A 25,458-nucleotide genomic window follows, 5' to 3' on the forward strand; every position below is an offset into this window, starting at 1 on the left:
TTTGCTATTGTTATGGAAAAGAAGCCTTTAATTTTTGTATTATATCAATGTAGTTTCGTTTTCTCTGAATGTTTTATGCATTACTGTCCGAATAAACACTCATTCATTCAAAAAATAACTTTCCCAACACAGCTGGTGGATATCCATAAAGACTAGAGGTGTACATAACCATGAATTAGACCAGATATATCAAACTCAGGCCCAGGGGCCAAATTTGGCCCGTGATATAATTATATTTGGCCCACGAGATCATATCAAATATATGTATTAGAGCTGCCTGCCGGCTACAGGTAGGCTATAGAGACATTATTTATTTAAAATGTTATTATTTTATATTATGCTTGTTCTGGATTCAGAGTTTAAGCAAAACTATTATTAAACATTTATTTTAATAAGAAAAGGTTTAACATTACATATCTCGAAAGAAGATACATTTTTTTAATTTTGGCTCTCTGTGAATTTGAATCAAAGACGATATATTGTGATTTATCAAAACTTTCTTCAAAAATATAGTCAAGTACAACTTCACAAGCACAAAATTTATTGAAACATTATTTAGAAAAAATGTTTAATCACAAGCAGTATATGTAACTAAGGATTCTTTGTGATAAATCTGATATGTAGTATTGTGTACATTATAGTGTAGTATCCTGATATATCACTGAAATTATTAATTTTTTTTCTTATACCCCTGTGCAAACCCTGGGCCTTCTTGCTGTGAGACGTGAATGCTACCTACTTAGCCACCAGGTTGACCTTTCCAAATTATCAGTATTAAATCAAATTTTAGATTATTTTGAGCTTTCATTTTTTAGATGAATAATGGTCTCTGTCCATTACAAGTCTGTGAAAAGCCTTTGAAAATGGTTTGATAGATCTACACTCACAGCGCAGTGTCATGTAAGTACGATTTGTGATGTATTTCTCCATTTGGAATCTGGACTTTGATATCCATGACCCTTCAGATTTTGTACATGAGACTCCACTGAAGCCATTTCAACTGTAGTTTCACCAGACGCGTTTTAGTCCCTCGCAACAAAGACCACTCCGCTTACTGTAATATTCCTTTCAGACGACGCCCTTGAACACGGCTTTCTGAATACATCTTTATCATTCTAACTTCATACGCTCTCTTCTTTCTTCCCTTTTAAGACCGATGTTGTCATCGTTTGTCGCAGCCTTGTCCACGACCGTCGCGTCTCATGGCGGAACGCTCGGAGTCTCCGGGGAGGAGAGCGTAAAGAAACCCTCTAATGTCGGATTGTCGATTCTGCTACAGCTCCATCTGCAGATCTGACTGTGCGTATGCAGGCTTCCGTAGATGAGCGGTAGAATGCGGTGCGCTTTTGGAGATGAGAGAGGGCGAGGAGGAAGAGGAGATGGCACGTACGGATGAAGGGATTGGAAGGGAGGTTTGATATATCTACAGTCAGATGGGGAATGGTTGAATAATTTGTTTTTCTGTGTGGAGGAGTAAATGGTAACAACGGAGAATCATGGAGTGTTGGTTTTGCTTTAGAAGAGATGTGTTTATCGTATCTTTAATGTTGTTATATTTTTATTTGTACTCCAATTTACTTCTAATGTGATTTATATAACACGTTTTTGCAGCGCATTATTCATTCGCCGCATACTGCACATGGTATTCCCAGTGGTCTCCAATCCAAGCACTAACCAGACCCAGCCCTGCGTAGCTTCTGAGATCAGACAAGATCAGGCACTGACAAGAAGGTTTGGCCATTTATGTATTTATTTCTTTATTATTCATGCAGTCTAGCCGTATTTTCTAGCAAGATGACTACAGTGTGTGATGAAATGCCTTTTGGGGATGAATAAAATGTTTTAAATTGAATTGAATGTTGTTGTTATGATGATCCAGACGTTGTGGCGTAGGATATTTATTGTACAGTATTCCAAACAAAACCACGTGAATGTTGGACAGCCCAATAAATACAGTATGTCCTACACATATATTTTGTCGCTCTGTTGTTTTATGGAGCTAGAAAATGCTTTCCTATATGTTGCGTTCAGGTTACTGACTTTAACGATGTTTCAGTTTCAGATGGGTGTGGTGGTGGATTTTTATTTTATTTTTTAATTTTTTTTCCCTAGAACAGTAGACCGGTGTGGTACGTGAGCTCCTTCAGGTGGACAGCTCTTCAGAATGTATTTTTGTCTAATTTAGAGCTCTTTTTATCCACTTTGTTGTCCTTTTTGGATAATTTCTAGAGATGTACCGTATTTTTCAGACTATAATGCGCACTTAAAAGCCTTTAATTTTCTCAAAAATCAACAGTGCGCCTTATGTATTAATTCTGGTTGTGCTTACTGTCCTTGAACTGATTTTACTTGGTACATGGCGCTCAAAAATCTGTCAAGATGTTTTAGTACGACTTTGGTAAACAACGAAGCCACACCGCTTGATAGATTGTCAGGCATTATGGGTACAGTAGTCAGGAGCTTCACAAATTAAAGCCCAATTTACAATCCTTAGGCTACGTTTATATGCTGACGGTCTGAACAGAAGATGCAAAAATGGTGTTGTGTCTTCACTTTTTATTCTGCGTTTAGACAAGCATTTTTGTGAGGAAATCTGCGTGCATACGGTGGCGCAAAAGTGTGTGACTTAAACTGCGATGCAGGACTTTTGCGCCACATACAGACTGAACCAGGACTGAGCGAGGTCTGGGACCAGACCGGAACCAGACTAGGACTGAGACCAGGACCAGGACTGAGACCGTGATTGAGACTGGGACTGAGACGAGCCCAGACTGGGAGTGAGACTGAGACCGGGACTAGACCAGGACTGAAAATGGTTTAGTCCTGGTTTAGTCCTGTTTTAGTCCTGATCCAGTGCTGGTTCAGTCCATATATGGCGCAAAAGTCCCGAATTGCTGTTTAAATCACGGAATTTTTTTTCCATTATTCATTTAAACACAAGAATGAAGAAAACAGTTGTCTTTTCATTTTCTTATTTTTGGTTTTATATTGAAAAACGAATGAACGAATGACACATGGATCTGTTTCAAACGTTGTCTGTTTGTTTCGCTTAATTAATACTCTTTATAATCCAGTGCACCTTATAGTTCGAAAAATATGGTAGTCCATGTTTTAGTTGGACTAGATTAGACCTGGAACTTATATAGGTACTTAATTAGATAAATAGATCTTGTGGTACTCAGAAAACCAACTCTTTCCTTTGGCGGCACTCGAAGTTAAAGGTTTTAAAGCCACCGCAGTAGATAAAGTTAAATAAATTAGTGCGCAACGTTAATATAAATATAAGTTTCACCTTTTCATGGGAAGAAATACCATTTTGCAGTCTATTTTTCATCAAGTTGATCGCTTTAAACTGTCGTGAACTTTAAAGGAACCCAACTCATCTCTATAGGTACCTTTTAGAGTTTTTAAGGTAGACGCTTTATGTAGAGTCAGCGAGATGGATGCGTTACTGTCCGGTGATAGGGCTCAGCTAAAAGGATTCTTCCCCCGTTAGCTATAAAGGTCAACGCATTCAGCTACCAACCACACTTTGTCCAATCGAACTTTACTTTTTTTTTACACTTATTTTCTTCCATGTTCCCTTACCTCTCCGGGAGGCCAGAGGTATCGAAATGTCAGAGCAACAAAACACTCGGCATAGAAACGACTATATTCACGGGTGGGTGCATATAGAGTGCATTTTGGTATTGCGTGCGAAAAAGGAAGGGAAAAAAAAAAAAAAAAAGTTGTCAATTTGCACTTAAGACTGTAAGTTTGGAGAGACTGCGAGCCATTTCCGAAGGGTACAAAAGGTCAGCAGACATGACGGAGAGAAGTGAAAGAGAAGTGTGGGCGGATGTTTTCTGTGCAATCTGGAGGTGTCAAATGAAAGCAGACAAATATACAGTTAAACAGCATTGAAAAGAAGATACATCCTAAACTACTAAAAACACAAAAGGAATGCTCGGAGAATTGACTGACAGGTTTATGGTTATCCAAATATCATTTTACGTTTTAGTGATCGCACTTCAGGGACTGAAGTCGTTTAAATTTAACAAGGTTTTTTATTTATTGGTATTATTACTTTTTAAGGGCAACACTTTGATTCTTTGCGTGTCCGTGGCCAACGATATTAGACGACGTGAACGCTCTACAGCTTCCTGCCAACAGCGCTGAGGTTGTTAAATCAGAGACTCTGATTGGACTCTATATTACTTTTACTACGCGAACTGTTGAACTGAACTGTAGTGGCGGCGTGAAGCACAATTTTGTTTTTATGTAACAGAGCATAGGAGTAAAATCAATCTTGTGGCGGCTCATTTTGTTGATTTTAACCATCCTATCTCTTCTTTAAGATATACTGGCGTTGAACGTGTGGAGCTGCCCCCTAGAGGTGGGAATCTAGAAATGCTCCTGTCAAAAAGAGACACTTTGGAATCACCAACTTAAGACTCTCGCTCCTCACGGACTGAATGTGGAGTTTGATTTAAGATATTTTTTTGTGATATACTATTTCTGTATTTTAAAGAATGTTTTTTTTATGTAAATATCTAAACAGTTTTTTCTTGTTGTAAAGTGGGCTGAACTCACTGGGTGACCTCACTTTCATTCATTGAAGGGGTATATAGGCACCTGGGCCGGCAACCATTTTGTGTGCTGTGGCCCAAAGCAAAAAAAAATCTGATGATATCTGAAGGCTTTTTTTTTTTTTTTGCCGAAATGTAATTTTGTAAATAAATAAGCTTTTGGACAACGGCCATCTGAGTGTACGACAGCTTTGATCAGCAGTTGGTGAAATATACAGTGGTAATCGATGTAACGCAAGATTATTTACATGTTTGATACAACTCGTGGTTAAAATTTTTGAAAAGTAATTATCTCTTTAGGGATCACAGTAAAATCTTTGTCAAATAAAATGAATAAAATCAGCTGAAGTTTTATGTTATTCTTATGTTCTTTTTTCAAACCAAGAGTTTATTTTCATACCTGATAGTTTCGACTGCTGAAAAAAGAACCTAATTACATAAAATATCAGAAGACCAAATGAACCTCAGTGGACCAGCTGAAGTTGCCGGCTGGAACCTTAGTCACATTTTCACGGACTGGCGCAGCATGGTTTAGTCCTTGTTACATCCTGATTTGTTAGTCCTGGTTTTAGACCTGGTTTAAACCTCAATTTTGTCCAGGTTTAGTCCTGATTTTAGTTCTGGTTTAGATCCCATTTTAGTCCAGGCTTAGTCCTGATTTTAGTTGTGGTTTAGTTCTGGTTTGGTCCTGGTTTAGTTCTGGTTTAGACCTCATTTTAGTCCAGGTCTAGTCCTGATTGTAGTTGCGGTTTAGTTCTGGTTTAGTCTTGGTTTTAGACCTGGTTTAGACCTCATTTTAGTCCAGGTTTAGTCCTGATTTTAGTTGTGGTTTAGTCCTGGTTTTAGACCTGATTTGAACCTGATTTTAGTCCAGGCTTAGACCTGATTTTAGTTGTGGTTTAGTCCTGGTTTAGACCTCATTTTAGTCCAGGTTTAGTCCTGATTTTAGTTGTGGTTTAGTCCTGTTTTTTGACCTGGTTTAGACCTCATTTTAGTCCAGGTTTAGTCCTGATTTTAGTTATGGTTTAGTTCTGGTTTTAGACCTGATTTAAACCTTATTTTAGTCCAGATTTAGTCCTGATTTCAGTTTTGGTTTAGTTCTGGTTTATTCCTGGTTTCAGTTCTGGTTTAGATGCACCGTCCATGCAGTGTACGTGAGAAGACACGGTCCATATGGGGGGGGGGGCCCAAACGACCCATGGCCCAGTACCGGTCCACGGCCGGGGGGTTGGGGACCTCTGCCACAGAGTACCTTTGCCTAATCATCCAGTCCCTTCTACATTCTGTTCTGGGTTGTAACCAAACCAAAGAGCATGAAAAACCTCAACCTCAACCAAGTCCTTGATGTTGCTTTTCCCCCCTTTTTTACCTGTAAAGTCTTGTTTACTTTTGTCGCAAACTGACCATGTGTCTCTGTGATTGGTTAATCCTCCTGTCAGTCACGTCCTCTGAAATCAGGGAGTCAGGACGCGGCTCGTTTTTGTAAAGTTTTTCCAAAGCGTGTGTTTCTGACTGACCAGATAATAGAGGACCAGCATTACTTCTTGGTTCATGACCAATAAATATTAAATGCAGACGGGGTGGACTGAGTGAGTGCAATTCGGTATTCTGTGAAAAAAAATAAAATAAATAAATAAATAAATAAAAATAAAAACATGTATATATAACGATTTGCACTTCAGTCTGAGTTTTGAGAGACTGTGAGGCATTTCAGAAGGTCAGGAAACATGAGGGAGAGAAGTGAAAGAGAAGTGTGGGTGGATGTTTTTGTGCAATCTGCGGTGTCAAATGCAAGCGTACACATACATACAGTAAAACAGCATTGAAAAGAAGCAGAACATTTCCAGTATATTAGAATCTAAAAACACACAACTTGCCAAACAATGGGAATGCTCGCAGAGTGGTGACGAGGAACTCTGCACATTCAAAAAACCTTGAAGTGTGTTGGTGAATGGAAGTTGGAACATATTTACACAGATTTGCAAGAAACACTTTTTTTTTTTTTTTCTTTTTTCTCGTTGCATTGCATTGAGAAACCCAAAGCAGCAAGGGGGGAGGAGGGGAGGGGGAGAGAGAGTGTTACCTTCAGGTCAAAGGTTTGCGGCGGAGGTGAGGAGGTGGAGGTCCAGGACGTGAGCCAGAGGACAGGACAAAGGGGGGGGTCACGGAGGGGGCATGGAGGGGTCATGGAGGGGTCACGGAGGTATGGAGGGAGGGGAGGAGCAAGGCAGATGGGGAGATGGGAACAGGGAAGGGCTGGATTTGGATCGTGAGTCCGTGTGGGGTTCGCTCTTTGGAGAGTCCGTTTTAAAAAAGAAATGTGATGATGTTTGAAGATTTAGTGGAATAAAAAGTCTTAAATATGTAGAATTTCGAATCAGTGCTTTCTATTTTTATTGGTTTAATTTCATTCTTTAAATATCATTCTTTTTAAAGTTATAATTATTTATTTCTAAGTTATCAAAGTTAATAGAAAAGGATATAACTATAGCCTTAACATTTTTTAATGGTTTAAAATGGTCCAAAGTTTCTTCTAAGGCATCCCTAACTTCCTAATTATTCACTGAGATATGAGATTTTAAGTGCTTTAAGCAACGTAATGAACAACTAGCATGCTAACAGTGCACAAGCATTATTTCCTGGTAAAAATGCCCCCAAATAAATTTGAATTATTGTATTTTTCGGACTATAAGGCACACTTAAAATCCTTTAATTTTCTCAAATATTGACAGTGCGTGTTATAATCCGGTGCACCTTATGTCTTAATTCTGGTTGTGCTTACTGACCTCGAACCGATTTTATGTGGTACACGGTGCTCAAAATCTGTCAAAATGTTTTAGTACGACTTTGGTAAACTACAAAGCCGCACCGCTTGATGGTTTGTCGGAGCATTACGGCTGTAGTCTGTAGTCAGGAGCCTCGCGGAGTTAAAGGGTAAAGTATAGTTCTGCGTCGACTCAAGGCACATTGCCGTTGTCGCGTTGTCGCAGAAAGAACACTCATATTTCATATATCCTTTAGTCCTCCGTAAGCTGAATTGCATCGGCACACAAGGTGTGAGCTGTTTTTTTTCAGAGCTTATAGTTTATGCAAATTTGCCATGTGATTTTAAGTTTTGTTTCTGTAAAACATAAACAAATGTGCGCAAATCTGCATGAAACACATTATTACTCAATGTGTATTTGAGTCCTCCTCGTAGGAAATAAAAAAAAACCAAAACAACTTAAATTATCCACCCACATTCACCAAGACAGGGAGGCAACGCTGGGCGAATTACGCCATGATCTGCCAATGGATTGCGGACGCCTGGGCTAAGGGATCAGACTCAAGTGTCGTCCGTTTGTTTTGCTTAATCCGTTTTATAATCCGGTGCACCTTATGTATGAAACCAGACGAGAGAATTCAACATTATTGATATTGCGCCTTATAATCCAGTGTGCATTATAGTCCGAACTATACGGCGGATTATTTTGACTTTAAGATTTAATTATGAGCCTACATGGAAGAAATTAGGTACAGTTGCGTGAATTGTGACTGTAAAGATCCTTTGGTTAATTTCTAAAATACTGAGTACAGTTTTAGACCTGGTTTAGCCCTAAATTAGACCTAGAATAGCCCTAGTTTAGATCTGGTGGTTCTTTAAAAGCCACATTTTTTTCTTATTTGGTATTTGGTGTGAAATGTTTGAGAACCACTTGACTAGATTTTACCCCTTGCTGTTGTTTGATTGATTTTACTATTTACAAGCTTAAAGGCATTCAAAACTGTATTTGTCTACAAACAGCATTTTTCAGCATTCTACAAAATAAAGTCAACACAAAACCGTACAGGATTCTGCTAATGATTATTACTCCAATGCAAGATTTGGATGAAACCGGATGACAGAGATAATACAAATATTTGAGCAGTTAATTGGGACAACTTCTGCGTTTTCACATTTCATTCTTAAAAGAGACTCAGCACGGGGCGAAGTGCACAGGGATTTGGGATGGATGCTGGAGAGGATTAAAAGACAAAGAAGGATTTGGGGGAAAAGATGGAGGGATGAGGCACGGAGGGAAGCCGAGAAGCAGAGAGGGAGATCTGGGAGAGCGGCTTCAGAGAGGGGTCGAAGAGTCAATTCCTCTTTAAAAAAAAAACTCAACTCAAGAAAGAAAGAAAAAAGGAAAACAAAAAAAACAAAAAAAAAAAAAAAGGAATGAACCCATACCTTGGTCGTTTAACGTCAGGTGCGCCAGACCTTGAGAGGGAAAAAACAGAAAAAAGGAGGGAAACAGAAAGAGGAGAAGAAAAAAGAAGGTCATAAAAGGCAACGGGACTGAAAAAAAGCATTGTCACAACGTTGGACTGCAGTTTGTGACAGACATCCCGGGGCGGATTTCGGATGTCAAGAGATCAAATCAAACGTAAAAAAAGAAGAGAGAGACAGAGATAGACAGAAAGAAAGAGAGATAAAGAGATAGAATAGGAACAGAAAACAAGCAAACACTTCTTGAGTGAGGTGTGTGGGGGGGTTTAGAAAAAAAAGCATTTTCAATTTGGTGCAACCGCCGATGGCTATTGCTCACACAAATGCTTTTTTTTCCACTGGAGTACTTATGGAACACACAAAGAACTGTTTGGCAGAATAGACTCTCAGTATTGAAATCTCAGTATCTGCTCGGCACTGTACTCGAACCAGAATAACAGAAGATCGCCAAGGTCTCACGCAAAAACAGGGTCACAGCAATAGAGAACAGCGCTACGGGGAAAAAAAAAAAAAAAGAAAAAAACCTCCGAAGCCAAGCACGGCCAAAGCTTACTGTTACCGTTACTCAGAAACAGCTACGTGAGGTATTTGGTATTGTCAACAGCTCTAAGCAAAAGGGCAAACAAACACAGTGCACGAGAAACGGTATCCTCGGGCACAGTCGAAACAGGAGCTCAGCCAGTACACCGCTAAAGTAAAGCCAAAGTGGAGCAAACAGCCGGCGTAATGAAATACAAACGTGTCGGGAATGGTCTAGCAGGGAGTGTGGAGCGCTCGTACTCGCCGGCGCCACGGGAGGGTTTTGGTTCGGAGCGGGGACGTGGGGCTATAAAGCGGGGAAGGATCTTCACCCGGAGGACCCAGACTTCCGCGAGGAGGAGCGTCACGTGGCTCGAATCCGTCCGCAGGTCCCCATTGATGCTTTGCAGGCACGACGTCAACGTTCTCTGGAGGTGTGGCGTTGACTAGAAGCAGTAATCTGAAGCTTTTGACTCAAATTAGACTTTAGTTTGAGCTTTACTTTAAAACAAACGGACTGGAACTGCAACAGGAGAGCTGATTTGTGCTCTCAAACAAGTTGCTCTCAGATAACATTACCGTCACGAGCTAGACGGTTTTTCCAATTCATTACTCGTTTGTTTGTTTTTCTTCCATTTTTTATTACTGATTGACCTTTTTATTGAAAATCAAACACCTACACAGGACCATGAACGCTTTTATTGATCACGGGCTCTTGAAAAAATCCATTTTGTGTTTTTCTTGAATTAACTTACTCGAATTAACTTAGTAGTAGTAGTTATTGCTCATGTGTGCGCGGTAACTTCTGAACATTGCACCAATAAAGATACGTAGCACACCTCCAGCGTGATGTCACTGCAAAGAATCAATACGGTGGTCAGCTCTATGTTCCCTTATTTCAAAGATTTTTCTCAAAATAAAACTCTAAGTCAAGTCATTTTTATGTTTTTATCACATTTAAAGGGATGATTCAGAGTCATTTCAACCTAGCGTCCTTTGCACCATGACCTCTTCATTACAACTGCTGCTGGATGGTTGGGTTTAATTAACGGCCAAATTGGGAGGAATGGGGATAAATTCTGATGCAAATTGATGATAAAGGAAATGTGGGAACGTAGGGCCTAATTTTGGAAAGGAAAAAAAAATAGAAATGAGGGAACATAGGCACGCTTCCTCAATCAGTAAACAAAAAGCGGCCATGCCAAAGACCGCCAAAACCAATTCAATGTAACATTATAAAAGCTGACATTATTTTAAACTGAAGACAAGCTCATCCTGTTCCTAACCTTAACCATTTCAGATTTAGACCTAATCTTAACCAGCCACAGGAAGGACCTAGGGCAGAGGTGTCAAACTCAAATTCACAGAAGGATTTATTAAAATTACTGGGACTAAGTTATGGACCAAACGAAATATTTATTGAAAAATTACAATAACATCTGCATGTTTTCTCCTCTTTCGAGATATGTAATGTTAGAACCATTTCAAATAAATGTTGAATAATAGTTTTGCTTAAAAATCAAATCCAGAACAAGCATAATATGAAATAATAACTAAATTTTAAATGAATTATGTCTCTATAGTCTATCTGTAGCCGGCGGGACAGCTCTAATATATGTTTGATATGATCTCGCGGGCCAAATATAATCATATCATGGGCATTATTTGACTACTGGGCCTGAGTTTGACATGTCTGACCTTGGACACCACACACAGACAAAATATTTAGTTGTTTTTTGTTTGTAACAACCTTTAAATTGCTAACCTACACAAGCAGAGAAGAGCACAGACAATCAAAACAATACATTTTTTCAAAGTTAGCGATGAACTCAATTCAGTCGCTCCACTTATAAAATTATATTCTGTCAACTGGACAAAAGTTTTGGCCATTCCATCCATTTTCTTTCACTTATCAGCAGTCTAAGCAGGGACTCCCAGACTTCCTTCACCCTGGACACTTCCTCCAGCTCCTCCGGGGGGGGACCCCAAGGTGTTCCCAGGCCAGCCCAGAGATATAGTCCCTCCAGCGTGTCCTGGGTCTTCCTCGGGGCCTCCTTCCGGTGGAACATGCTCAGAACACTTCCCGACTGAGGCGTCCAGTTTTGGCCATTTTACAGAATAAATTTGTACTTTTGTTTTCAAATCACTTGCTTACACTTAAAGCCCAGAAGCCTAGAATCAAGATAGTTTCTAGCTATCTTAATCCTCATGCTCATGTCAACAACGTGGTATTGCAGTTAAGAGTAGGACAAGACACACTTCACGTAAGCAAGAGATGAGATTAGGTCCACAACAAGACAAGATTGTGGCTTAATATTTGATAAAAAAAATAAAATTAAATAAAAAAAAAACTACTGCATTTCAGTTAGTAATACAGCTTCTCTTCAGCTTTCACTTTTTTCTTCAAGCCAAATGTAAACGCAGGAAAACAAATTAAGTCCTTGCACAGACACAGTCTCAGAGCCGCCTGCATTAGCCGAAACAAAATATATTTAATGACAAATGTTCTGTTTTCTTGCACTCACTTGCATAGATGATGGTGCTTCCTTCCCCGCCAAAGCTCACATCCATTACATGGCGTCTCTCATAAACGCAGCCTCCACAGTACGCTTCAGCGCTCCCTACACGACTACATTTCGTTGGCTTCTCTATATCAACACGACTTGACGTAGTGCGTATGATCAAAACACTGGAAATGAGCCACGAGACCACACAGCCACAGCAGAGAATTCAGACGGCATCAACATCGGATACATACATCGGATTTAACCTAAGGCTGTGAGGAATACCAACAATATTATGTGTTAGACAAGAAAGCCCCAAAAGGTCATATCCTTCCAAGCGAACTGTCTTCCTTCAATCAATACCATTTCACACATCTCCGCTTAAACCGACCACGAGGGAACGCCACCTCACCTGCCTTCAAAATGCTCTGCTCGCTGGTCAAGCACACAGAATAATGATTCAATGCTCACTTCAGTGCTTAAAGTGCATATGACAGGTTAGAGTACTCATTTCAGTAAAAGGTCATATTGAAGATTTCACTGAAAATCTTGCAGGTGTTTCTGGTTTGAAGCCGACCAGATTTTTACTGTCTTAAAACACGGAAAACAGGACTAGTTCATTTTGAAACTGTCTGCAGTGGTTCAAAGTGATTTGTCAAAACTTATGTGTTCAGATCATCCAAATGACTGTATTTTTGGGACTATAAGTCACACTTTTTTTCATGGTTTGGGTGGTGCTGCAACTTATGCTCCAGTGGGATTTATATATTAAAATGTTCACACTGACAGCCTCGAGAGGGCGCTGTGTGTTAGTATCTGCTGCTCCTGTTCCTCCTGTACCACTGTAACTTGGCTCTACTGCGCATGTCTCCTGCAGAAAGAGCCTCTGTCCTGTCTGTATCATGTCAGTCGATTCGATCGCACCATTACTTCTGTACCACTGAAAATTGAAAATTTAAACAAACTTATAAAGATGACTGAGAAGACTGAAAAGCAAATCATATTTTGCAGGTTACAAGCTGCAAGTAGCAAAATCTACAGCTGAAAACGGTAATCGAGCAGAAAAAAGAGAGTTTGGAGTGAGCGAGAAACTTGTGACACCGGGAAGGTGCACCATGCAACTTTCTGGAAGTCAATGGATGGATGGATAAAGCCTGGACTTCAGTGACACCGAAACCATCCTGTCGGGATTCAGAAAGGCCCAAATAATTCTAACTGGAACTGATGCTGAGTCTGACGCCAGCTACACAGAAGAGGAAGCGGCGCTCTGTTTATCTCTAGAGGTCGTGGAGATACGCAGAAGTGACACTGAGGATGAAGAATTGAATGAATTTAGTGATTTGGAGTGAGATGGAGAGTTTGGTAAACTTGTTCTGTTCTGTTGTTTATGTTATAGTTTATCTGAAGAACTGTTCATATGTGACGTTAACAGTCTGTTGTTCTCTGTTCTATTGTTTTTACTAGAACTTGACTTTTAAGATGAAATGTCGGTTCCTGGTCTCTGATTTTATCAAATAAATTTCCCCCCAAAAGTGTGACTTATATGTTTTTTTTCTTCTTCATTACACATTTTTTGGCTGGTGTGACTTATAGTCCAAAAAATACAGAGCGGCACCGTCAACGAAATGTAAAGAACAACCAGAAAACTAACTGCACCCTTCCTGATCATCAGCCAGTAAAAGCAGATGCAGACAGTACACAACACAATTTAATTTAGGAAAAGAGCAACAACTATGACAAATGTAGAGATCATTCCTTAATAAAAATAAATGTTACCTAGGAATGATAAACAGTAAACAGGGCCAAATCTTTGCATAATTTCATAAGAATTACAATTATACCAATACAAGTAAATGACAACACCTTTATTTTGTTAAATGAAGGTTTAAAATGTTAGAAAAATGCCTTCTGTGTGTAAATTCTCTCTTTATTGTGCATTTAATTTTCAGTGTTGATGACAGCAGTATTCTTTTTTTAAAACTCAACACTACTTTTTGTATTTTTGTACTTCTAAACTTTTTTTTTTCTTCAAAGCTCCACTTGACTGATGTGAAATTACGATACAGACTTACCCATCAAAGCAAAGCAAAAAAAAAGAAAAAAGAAAAGAAAAGAAAGAAAACCTGTCATATGCACTTTAATTGTCGCACTTAAAGTTCACATTGTGCTATATTAGACACTGTATGACCTACTTTGGCGATAAAACAGTATTCAGATATTCAGCCGCCATTAGTGCGTCATCATCATTAAAACCCACAATTACTCTGCGCTTTGTGAACGTAAACCATTTTCTCCCCTGGCCTTTCATGTCTCCTCTCAAATCAACGATGTCTCCACTCAGCTCAACAAAGGGACGGATGCTTAACCCTCACAGTTTGATAGAAACGTAACGGCTCACGGACATAAAAGTATAAGAATTATTTTACAAAACGAATTTACAAGATAATGATAAATGATAAAAATGAAGACTTCCGAGAGCGAGCGGTTTGGAGGCCACGGCGAAAACGCAAAGACAATGCAACGGTTTAGAAATTATACTCAATAAGTCAGGTTCAGACACAGTTTAAACGGCAGAAGTTACGCGATTTTCTGATTTGTAATAATGTTTCCTCATCAAAAATATACCAGTTTTGTTTCATTCACGCATGTTAAACTCACAGACGCTGCATATTTAGGCTGAGTTCTTCTCTCAAACACTTTTTTTAAAAACTCCATACGCCTTCACTAGAATCATTTGGATCATTTCATACCAAACAAAAGGTAAAAGGTAGCTCTTAACTTGAAAACTACTGCTTCGTAACACACCTAGTGCCTCCGCTCAATTTCATTTCTCTCCAGCAATTAGGTCAGGAATCAGAATACACTAGACGGTTCGCAAAAACCTCAGAAGTGCGAGTTCGGGCATCAGCCACTCAGCGAAGAGCCATACATTCAGTGTTGGCAACGATTCCCGAGATCGAGGATTTAAAGCCGGAACAAAGAGAATGTTTGGTGAATTTTATCAAGGGGAAAGACGTTATTGCCCTTCTTCTTATGAGATTTGGGAAAAGCTTATTATTACATTACATATGTCACGACGAGGAAGTGTGCGTGGAAAGGGAAGTCTGGGAGTCCCTGCTTAGACTGCTGCCTCCACGACCCGACCCCGGATAAGCGGAAGAAAATGGAATGGAATATGTCACGACCAAATAAAGAGCGATTGGTTAAATTTTTAAATTGTACACGCCTACTATCGAGCGAACGAATTCTAACGTTACGAGGTCAGACGGTTTCTTTGAAGTGAAACCGACTGATGAATCAGGCCAGGAGACAGATAATGGTTGGTAAGAGCGTTTGTCCACAGATTCGAAGGTTGCCAGTTCGAATCCCGCTCTCGACATAAACATCTTTGGTCCAGCGTTCGGGCTGGTGTGATTCCATCTCCCACAGTGAATTTTCAAAAAGCTGTACTAACGTTACAACAAGGTGGAACAGTTTGAGAGAAGAACTCAGTCTAAATATGCAGGTTTTGTGTTAAAACAAATGAAACAAACCACAAGTCCGGTTATGTTTGTGATGAGGAAACAAGTTTAAAATAAAGAGCAGAAAATCGTGTCATATGGGCCCTTTAAATTTACCAATCCTTACTCCCTCCAACTGCACTCATTTGCGCACAAAATTCAAAAGCGAATCGTGAACTCTGCCGCACCATCCCACATCGAATCCGCATTCTCCACGGTGACAACCTCCGCGCTGTCACCCATTCTGTCTAAAAGCCATTAAAACAGCCATTTTGTCCTTGGGCAAGACACTTAACCCAACTCGTGTGAATGGGCGAGCGGTTCCTTGCTGTAAAGTGCTTTGAGTACCTTTGAAGGCGGAAAAGCGCTGTGTAAAAATGTGACCATTTACGATTAATATTAAAGGTTTACACAAACATGCGACTGAAACAAAACACAACTCCAGGTCTGTTTTTAAGGAGGTAACAACATTCTAGCATGGCTTAAAGTTCACAAGAGCCAGTTTTGCGTAACATAGGACCTTTATAGCTACACTATGTAACTTTTCAGCTGGAGAGTCCATTATTTGCTTGTCGCCATGGAGACTGTATTACTTTGCCTAGAATGTTCTTCGGTATAACATTAAACCAATCCATCTTGCAGTTATTCAATCAGAGGTGGCTTTATTGCTAAAAATAAATGCATTCTTGCTGTGTAGAGACTTGCCTTTCCATATATCTGACCTTTAACTTCATCACCTCCTCCATGGAGAAAGATGTGTTTAACGTCATACTGCGGAACATTCCAGGCAAAACCTTCACATCTCTATGGAAATAAACAGGTGATGAACACATTCACCAGGAAGATGTAGATTGCATATTTAAAACTGAGCTGGAATTGGTCTTAGAACTGTCAGATTGCAGAGGTTTAGATGTGGTTTATTGCTGATATGATAGGCGTGTAACGGTACATGTATTCTTGCTGAACCATTCAGTTCGGTGCAGGGCTGTGCACAAGTGAGTTTGCGTAATTTGTGTGTGTTTACATTCCGCCATGACATGTGCAGCTACACGAAGGCTCAGCTCTTTAATATTCACGAGGGAACTTGTCCGTGATTGGGGCGGCAGTGTTTCTCGTTATAGTTAGTGTGGCCACCTTGACAACAATTGTCCCCCATCTTGACAACATCCCTCCGAACCACGTGAAACCTCACAAAACTACGGTCGTTGCATCCTGGTCCTCACTTTCGCCTTTCGCCGGCACAGAATCTCTGTATTTCCAGCCTATGGGGACGTTGTAACTGCAGCAGATCTGTACTTACTGCAGACAATGTGTTTTTTTCTGTCCAGAAATATGAAGATTGAGTACAACTTCATGCTGGAGCTGTTACTGCTGCACTTTACTTTTTGAAAAGTTTTATTTGCTGTTTACAAGGAGTTTATTTTTTATTTTTTTTAATAATATTTCATACTTTTGTTGCTTATTTGAGAATATTTTATTTAACTTTAGTATTACGAAGCAGCACTATTTTCCCGTTTGTATAATATTCAGACAAATTTTTGGATTAATAAAAACACAAATAAACAAAAAGTAAATGGTTTTGCATTTTGTTCCCATAACGAACCGAAAATGAACTGAACCGTGACCTCAAAACTAAGGAACTGTGATTTTTGTGAACCATTACACCCCTATGACATGATAAGAATAATTTATTGGATTTATAAAGCACCATGCACATACTTAGTGATGGTATGCTCCTAGCCAGAAGCTGCCACAGTTGCCCTGGGGCGGACTGACTCTCACAAACACACACTACAACTAGACGAGGTGGGTGAGTGTCTTGCCTAAGGACACAGCAACCACTAGAGACCATAAGACACCAGATAGTCCCGGCGATCTCCCATCTACTCAGTAACCAGAGCTGAGTCTTTCATGCTTAGCTTCTTAGATATGATAAGATCGGACGTTGGAAAACTCCAGGCAGAGCAATGACATATCCGCAGAAACAAGCAGATGACGACCCCCAACCAAAAAGTTAGTGCGCCTTTAAGGTATTCCTCTCAAAACCACTGACTCTCCTTTAGACTTATGTAGGCCTCTGAACTCCAAACACATTTTTGCATTATTGTCATTGCGCTCTATCAGAAAATCCACCCCAAACACACGTCCTGTTCGCGACGCTGTTTCTAATTCTACTTGTAATAACACCTGCAAAAGCCCGAGCTACGTTGTGTTTTTTTCCTTCATATTTTCTTTCTTTTTCGACATTTATCTAGCCGCGGCGAATATCCTGTGGCCGTTTTGCAGGGAGTCCAATCACTCTCCCTCCGCCACCCTGTGTTTTTGTTCCCCTGCTCATAATCCATTAAGGAGATAAGGCCAGAGCTCCTTGGGAACAGTGCCGTCGCTGCATACCAAATCATTCAAATACAACTCCGCGCTCACCTCAGGGCTCACTGAACCTTATCCGGCTCAGGGAGAGGTAAAGACGGGAGCAATACAAGAGGAACAACTCAAGCGGCTACGGGAATATGAAGATAGTAAAGTGTGAACGGTTATTCCAACAAAAGGAGATACTATGAAACAATACGCCGCAATCTGAATATTCTTTGCCACGGATTTATTTAATGGCGGAGTGTGTTTCCGTGCTCCAGGCAAGGCTAAGGGGGCCAGGGGCAAGGGTCTGTATGGGAGTAACTTGACGTCACCTAAATATAAATAATGCAAAGGAAATCTAATGCATACTGAATTATGCTAAGGCAATTCACAAAAAGTAATTTCAAGTTTGTGGTACTAAAGATAGAGCAAACACGGATTATCTTCGGATTTCTCTGTATTTATTTCACTTCCCTGCACATCTACGCTGCATTTCAATGTCTCTTTATGTAATACAGTGGGTTTGGCTGTAGTTAGACAAGTTTTGAACTGGAAACGAAACACTTTTGGTCTCAACGGGAGTGTGATGCATGGATAAACAGGAAACAGCTGTGGGTAATGTGCTGGCTTTGTTTTGCTGAGCATGTCGGCGCGACATATGAGTTGCCGTCACTGGAAATATGGTGGTTTGTCACGAAAAAGTTACAGTTCAGTTAGTCATTATTACTTTCGTCATTTTTTTCAATCCCTAAAAAGGGCTCAATACCTTTGGGAGGTAGTTCTGGGAGGGGGCCTATGTTCTCTCATTTCTAAGTTGTTTTTTTTCCCCCCTGTGTTTTCAAATTTCATATATCGTCAATTTGCATCAGATTTTATCCCAGTTTCTGCCAATTTGGTCATCAAACCCAACCTTTTAACCAGCAGCAGTTGACTACAGATGTAATGCAGAGGTCAATCAATCAATCTTTGTTTATAGAGCGCTTTTCATACAAAAATGCAACACAAAGCGCTTTATAATGATTAAAAACAATTCCACACTCCTTCCACCCCACCCCCCCTTCATACACACAAAGCTAAGATAAACAGTTGGGTCTTGAGATTACTATCTGTAACACAATTATCTTTTATTTGTACTCCTTCTCCTAACTATCTTGAATCTGACATAGCTATCTTCTTTATAACTAACTATCTGGAATCTGGAAATTTATACTAACTGTCTAGAACACAGGTGTCAAACATAAGGCCCGGGGGCCAGATCCGGCCCTCCAAGACCTTTAATCTGGCCCTCAGCTGATTTTCTACTAAAATATTTTAATCATATTTTCTATTAAAATATTGGTAATTTTCTGTTCCGCTTAGCATAGCAGTGTCTCCCATGCCTCTGTACGTGGCCCCTCCCACCAGAGCAGCACAAATGAAGACTTGTCTCTTTCCAAACGCTCTTAAAGGACGATCGTTTTGACTGTTGACCGTGACACCCTCATCAACAAAATGTCAAAAATGAGAAAAGTGGAGCCGAGTGCAGAATTTTCCAAGAAAATTGACTTATTCCTATTTGCATTCAAGTTAATGTTAAAACATTGTGTTGAAATTGCATTTTTTTTCATAATATTATAATATTTTGTAAAAGAAAGAGTTCATCAATTAAAAATGATTTGTGAAATAGATTTGCGTTTCTCTGCACAAATATTTTAACTTATTGCTGTTTTGGGGTTTATATGCCATGAGTTTTCTGATCTGGCCCCTATAGGATCAAAGTAGGCTGGATACGGCCCCCGGACCAAAATGAGTTTGACACCCCTGGTCTAGAATGTGGGACACTAACTGTCTGGAACCAGTACATAAAGAAAAAAAAAAAAAAACTCTGCAATATCAGCACATACAACAAAAACAGTACAGACTAGCGACTAGCAACTGGGGAGGAGAGGGAAGTGGAGTCAGCCCTAAAATGTAGATAAGCAGCTTCTAGATCCTGCACCTAGGGGGCGCTGGATACAACAGACCCGCCCACCAATTCTCGAGGAGGCAAAAGCTGCCCTCATGCTCCAGTCTCTCTTGGACGATTAGAAACGAGACGACCCTTGGCCAGGCAGGATGACTGGGGGAAGCCGACACGTAAGATCATGGTGCAAAAGTTGAAATGACTCTGAATCAAGACTTGACTTAAGACTTTCATTTTGAGAAAAAAATCTTAGAAATGAGGGAACATAGAGCTGTGGGAACATAGGGCTGACCCTGTGCCACACATGGTCCAAATGAGCCAGTACGATTCACTTAAAACAGTGGAAACATTTGTAGACGAAACCGATCTGCTCCAAAGAAAACTAACAAGTTCTTGCCACCTGGACGACTGAGGGATTACACAGACATTATTGGTACGCAACTGTTCTAGTCCTAGTCCCAGTTTAGCCACAGCTTTCATGTCATGTGTGTGTAAATGTGAACACAATATCTGCAATGGTAAGCTGTGAATAATATGATATGATGGATTTGCCTAAAAGCAACAAAATGCTCAATTAGTATGCCCCTGTGGCGCTTTTGACAACAACTGTGCTGTTGTGAATTTAGTGTATCTCATATCAGTCCATTCGCTGGTTGCACTTTACACCACAGTAGTTGCATAGTGATAAGATGGAAATAGCATATTTATTACATAGTATTATTCTACATTACTTTATTGTTATCTGAATGCATAGCGAGTAAAGACAGGCTAACCAGGAAACATGTGGGTATTTTCTTCATTATAATATTGAATAAAGGCTGTCAAATGAATCTATATCTTACTTTTTCAGCTACCGTGCTATTACGCCCTGAAGTTAAAGGTCCTGTATAACACAGAATGAATTCTTGTGAACTTCAAGCCATGTCAGAATGTTGTTACCTCCTCAAAAAACATACCTGGAGTTGTGTTTTTTCACTCATGTTTGAGTAACCCTTTTTTTTAAATTAGTCTGTCTACGTCTTACACTTTTTAGAGTAAGTAAAAGAATCAACATCTGTCGACATTGGTAATTCTAAGACTGAAATCATCTACCGTATTTTTTGGACTATAAGTTGCACTTTTTTTCATGGTTTGGGTGTTTCCTGCGACTTCTACTCTGGTGTGACTTAGATATTAAAATTTTCACACTAACTCTAGTCTTGTTTGTTAGTATCTGCTGCTCCTGTTCCTCCTGTACCACTGTCACTTCACTCTACTGCGCATGTCTTCTGAAGAAAGAGCCTCTGTCCTGTCTGTATCACGTCAGTCGATCGCACCATTACTTCCGTACCACTGAACAATTTAAAGTTTAAATTTAAACAAACTTATAAAGACAACTGAGAAGACTGAACACAAATGGCCCCACAAAGAAAATCATATTTTGCAGATTACAAGCTGCAAGAAGCGACATATTCAGCCGAAAACGGTAATTGAGCAGCAGAAAGAAAGTTTGGAATTATCGAGAAACTTGTGACACCGGGAGGATGCACCATGAAACTTTCCTGGAAGTCACTGGATGGATGGACAAAGCCTGGACTTCAGTGACACCGAAACCATCCTGTCGGGATTCAGAAAGCCCGGAATAATTCTACCTGGAACTAATGCTGAGTCTGACGACAGTGACACAAAAGAGGAAGCAGCGCTCTGTTTACCTCCAGAGGTCGCGGAGTTGCTCAGAAGTGACACCGAGGATGAAGACTTGAATGGATTTAGTGATTTGGAGTGAGATGGAGAGTTTGGTAAACTTTTTCTGTTCTTTATGCTATCTGAAGAACTGTTCATATGTGACATTAACAGTCTGTTTACTAGAACTTGACTTTAAAGATGAAATGCCGATCCTGGTCTCTGATTCATTTTTTGGTACGACTTATACTCCGGAGTGACTGATAGTCCAAAAAATACGGTAAATGAATCTAGTGAAGATGTGCGGAGAGAGAAGAATCCTCATCTTTTGATTAAACACCACCGAATCCACAACTTTCTACCAGCAGCCACTTCATTACAAAATAAAGAAAGATTGTACACATTACAACCAATACTCCTACCACTACATCAAACATATTTCGAAAATCAAATTACCACGCATTTACCACTAGTGCCGAACGAAATGAAGCCTCCTCGAAGCATCCTTGACACGGGCGCGTTTGATTACGTCCTCCATCCGAACGCGCGCACAGATGGGAGGGACGGGCGCTGATTGGAGAGGCGATCCGATTGGCTGCTTATGATTGAGTGGCAGATGGAGGAGGCTCATCATTCCGACATTAGGAGGGGACATGTTTGCGTTGGGGAAGCTCGCGGCCCGCTGGTTCACATCTCCGCTTCCGCAGCTCCTCTTCCTGCTCCCCCACATCGCGTTCTTCATTAGCCAGCTGCCTGCTACGCTCCTCCCGCGTCATATGCTATTTTTTGCTCATATGCCGTGTATAAATGAAGGAATTTATTGTACAGGATTTAAAGGAGTTGAAGAATTGGAAAGGAAAAGAGAAGCAAAAACTCTTAACTCTCTTTTTGAGTTTACATGTCCAAGAAAAACCTGAAAAACCTGAAGAACCTGAACCTGAATATCAAAATCATGTGTCAGTTAATTAGAGGATTTTTTGAGAACCGTAAGTTTAAAAATAACTTTCATTTGCACAAGAAACTGAGGCGCAAGTTCACAACTTCGGGTAGGTCAATGGATTTCAATAATAACAACTCAGGTTTGTTAGTTTCAGTGTAGTTAGCTCCTCCCTTCAGACAGATTTTTGAGGAAGTGACATTTAAAAACTTTTGTTCAGTTGACAGAATTTTTGTTTGTTTTAATTTGCTTTTTTCTGCATAAATGTCCTTGTTAAATCCTGCACAGTCAGAAATGTCTCATATTAGATGTAACAGTTTACATGAAAATAATATAACTGCATGTAAATATAGCCACAATAACTCAACAATAAGACATGATTTTGGGTGTGTACATGTCCAAAAATGGCAAAAAGAGAAATTAAATTTGTCAGCTGGACAAAAGTTTATTTATTATTTTCAAATACGTTTCACAGTTAATCCAAGCTGCTTCTTCAGTTGTGGTCAAAAAGCTGATGGATACCTCCTTATATCTGCCTGAAGGGAGGAGCTAACTACACTGAAACTACTCTGAAACTAACACACCTTCTTGTTTACAGTTTCTGTTTGTTAACTAGGCCTGTTGAACTTGCACTGAGTGTGGGGTCTTATTAGTAGAACCATTCAGGGCCGTCATGAAGCTTTCACATCTCTGGGCCTGACCTGGCTATACCTAATAATTTCTTTGTTTGTTTTGATTTAGGTTTGAGGATGGAGTTGTAAATTGTACATTTTTGTTAAGAAAGATAATCCTTCCTTGAACAGAAATGGATGACTCAGACATCATTTGTTTTACAGGCCTAGTTAACAGAAACTGCAAAGAAATAGGGTGTTAGTTTCAGAGTAGTTTCATTGTGGTTAGCTCCTCCTTTTACACAGATATAAGGCAGTGTCCACCAGCATTTTGTCCAGAACTGGAAACATATTTGACCAAAATAAACTTTTGTCCAGTTCACAAATCAAATTTCTCCTTTTGCCATGGATTCTACCTGGACGACTGAGGGATTTTACACACATCTTGAGATGTCCAAAAATGAAAAATGTGATCAAATACATGTGCTAGTTGCTTGTGGAATTTTAGAGTAACGATAGTATTTTGAATACGAAGATGAAGATACAGTCAGTGTTGAAATAACTCAGGTGACAGTTCACACCTTATGGTAGTCCAATAGGCAATACACACCTTAGGGTAGTTCAATTAATATTTCACACCTTAGTAGTCTAATTAGCTGTTCATACTTTACGGTGGTTCAACTGACAGTTCACAACATAGGGGAGTTTAGTGGACAGTTTGCACTTTAAGGTAGTTCAGTGGCCGTATAACAATTGACATTATTTGCTGTAAACAACCAGGGTGTGTTAGTTTCAGTGCAAACATTATTATTATTATTATTACGTAGACACGGGGAGAACGTACAAACCTATGCCACGATCCTGAGTAGACCTTCTGTGAGGTGAATGAGCTAAAACGTGTCCATGGGTATTTTCTATCCTCTCAAACCATTTTATAGTTCACTGCAATTTACAATTATATGTTATCAAAAATGACCTTCCCCTCATGTCATGTTCAAAGTCAAGTAATATTCTGAAAAATAAAAGAAAAACGTACGCAGAACCAGGACTTACATAGTCAATTCCAGAGACAATTACAAGTCCGATGACCTCTTGAGAACGCAGTATTCTTGACTTCCATAACACTCCACGGTACTACCTCTCCGTTAAGAGATCTGAGTTTTAAACATGGTTATCTCATGAGTCTCCCACAGTTCTAAAATGGCTCATTAAATCACGTCCGGTAATAAAAAAATACACTTAACAACAATATTTCTAAATCTTCGCCGCCCTCCACCACTTCTGCCTGCGCTCCCAAAATGGTCGTCTCACCTCATTGGCTCATCCCCATCTCGTCTCCGCGTTTGATGGCTTTAGCGGGAGTTATCATTACCGCCAGCCAAGAACTAGCGGAGTGTATAAAAGTCATGAAAAATAAAATAAGAACAATAAATGCCTTTTTATGTGCGGCTGACTGCACGCGCCGCGCACCATCTTCACTAGATATAAACCTCGGCAATATTCAGGCCGATTTGACGCATCCATAATTCAACGCTGTTTTACTGGAGCAGAGTTCAGATAAACTTTTGTAGCGTAATCATGGCTGGTGGGGCTCTGGCCAAGAAATGCAGACATGGACAGCCCAAGAGGAATCCCCCACAAGCTAAAACTACTGTATTTGTAACGCAATACGAAGGAAATATGTCTGAAAAATCCAGACATGTGGAACTGTGCCTCTAAGTAAGTGGTGGAAGACTGGAGTTGTATTGAAAGAGTCTGAAGCTTAGTTGAAGTCTGGTTCATGTATTGGTAAAATAATAATAATGCAGCATTGGTCTTGAATCAAGACTTTGTAGTGACATCATGCTGGGGGTGTTCCGCATGTATGTGTATGGTGAAATGGTCATCAGTTATCATGGCGACACAATGCACACATTAAGATTTTACTCGCTTTTAAAGCTCGTTTAGATCTCGCACCAAGTTACATTTCAGAATATTTAATTTAATTTCTCTTCAGCGGCTAAGTCAGGAATCGGAATACACTAGATGGTTTGCAAGAACTCTGGAAGTTGGAGACCACAAACCTCAAGTGTCTGTCTGGGTCCCTTTTGTGGAACAGCACAACAGTAAACAAAGCGGTCGAGATGGATGTAGACGAAGACATACGTTCTGTGTTGGCAACGGTTCCTGAGATCGAGGATTTAAAGCAGTAACAAAGAGAATGTTTGGTGGATTTTATCAAGGGGAAAGACGTTATTGCACTTCTTCCTATGGGATTTGGCGCATTACATACGTCACGACCAAATAGCAGCGATTGGTTAAATTAAAAAGTACCCGCCTACCGTCGAGCGTATGAATCCTAATGCTGCAAGGTCAAATGGTTTCCACGAAGTGAAACCGGCTGATGAATCAGACTACCCTCCTGCAGTCTTAAGGCCAAATAACAGTTCTGCAGTGACTCAACGCACACTGCCACCGTCGTTTTTGATTTATGCATCTATGGATCTGCATGGAGGTTTATGTGCCGCAAAGTAATACACTGTCACAACACAAGGAGGCTAGAATTTAAAACTGGCGTTCGTGTATATAAAATGAAGCAGGAAAACAGAGTCCTGGAACTGTATGTCTGTCT

General features: G+C 40.0%; 1 protein-coding gene across 1 annotated transcript in view; it reads right to left on the minus strand.

The window, feature by feature from the left end:
• nrxn2b (neurexin 2b) overlaps window positions 1–25,458 on the minus strand; it is a 1,850,542-nt gene that overhangs the window by 1,486,815 nt on the left and 338,269 nt on the right. The window contains exon 3 of the mRNA XM_055156806.1: window positions 8,779–8,808. Coding sequence (XP_055012781.1) covers window positions 8,779–8,808 — 30 coding nt within the window. The remainder of the gene's footprint in view (window positions 1–8,778; window positions 8,809–25,458) is intronic.

Source organism: Boleophthalmus pectinirostris, unplaced genomic scaffold, assembly GCF_026225935.1.
Source record: "Boleophthalmus pectinirostris isolate CB_2022bp ecotype Guang Dong unplaced genomic scaffold, ASM2622593v1 HiC_scaffold_20, whole genome shotgun sequence".
NCBI lineage: Eukaryota > Metazoa > Chordata > Actinopteri > Gobiiformes > Gobiidae > Boleophthalmus > Boleophthalmus pectinirostris.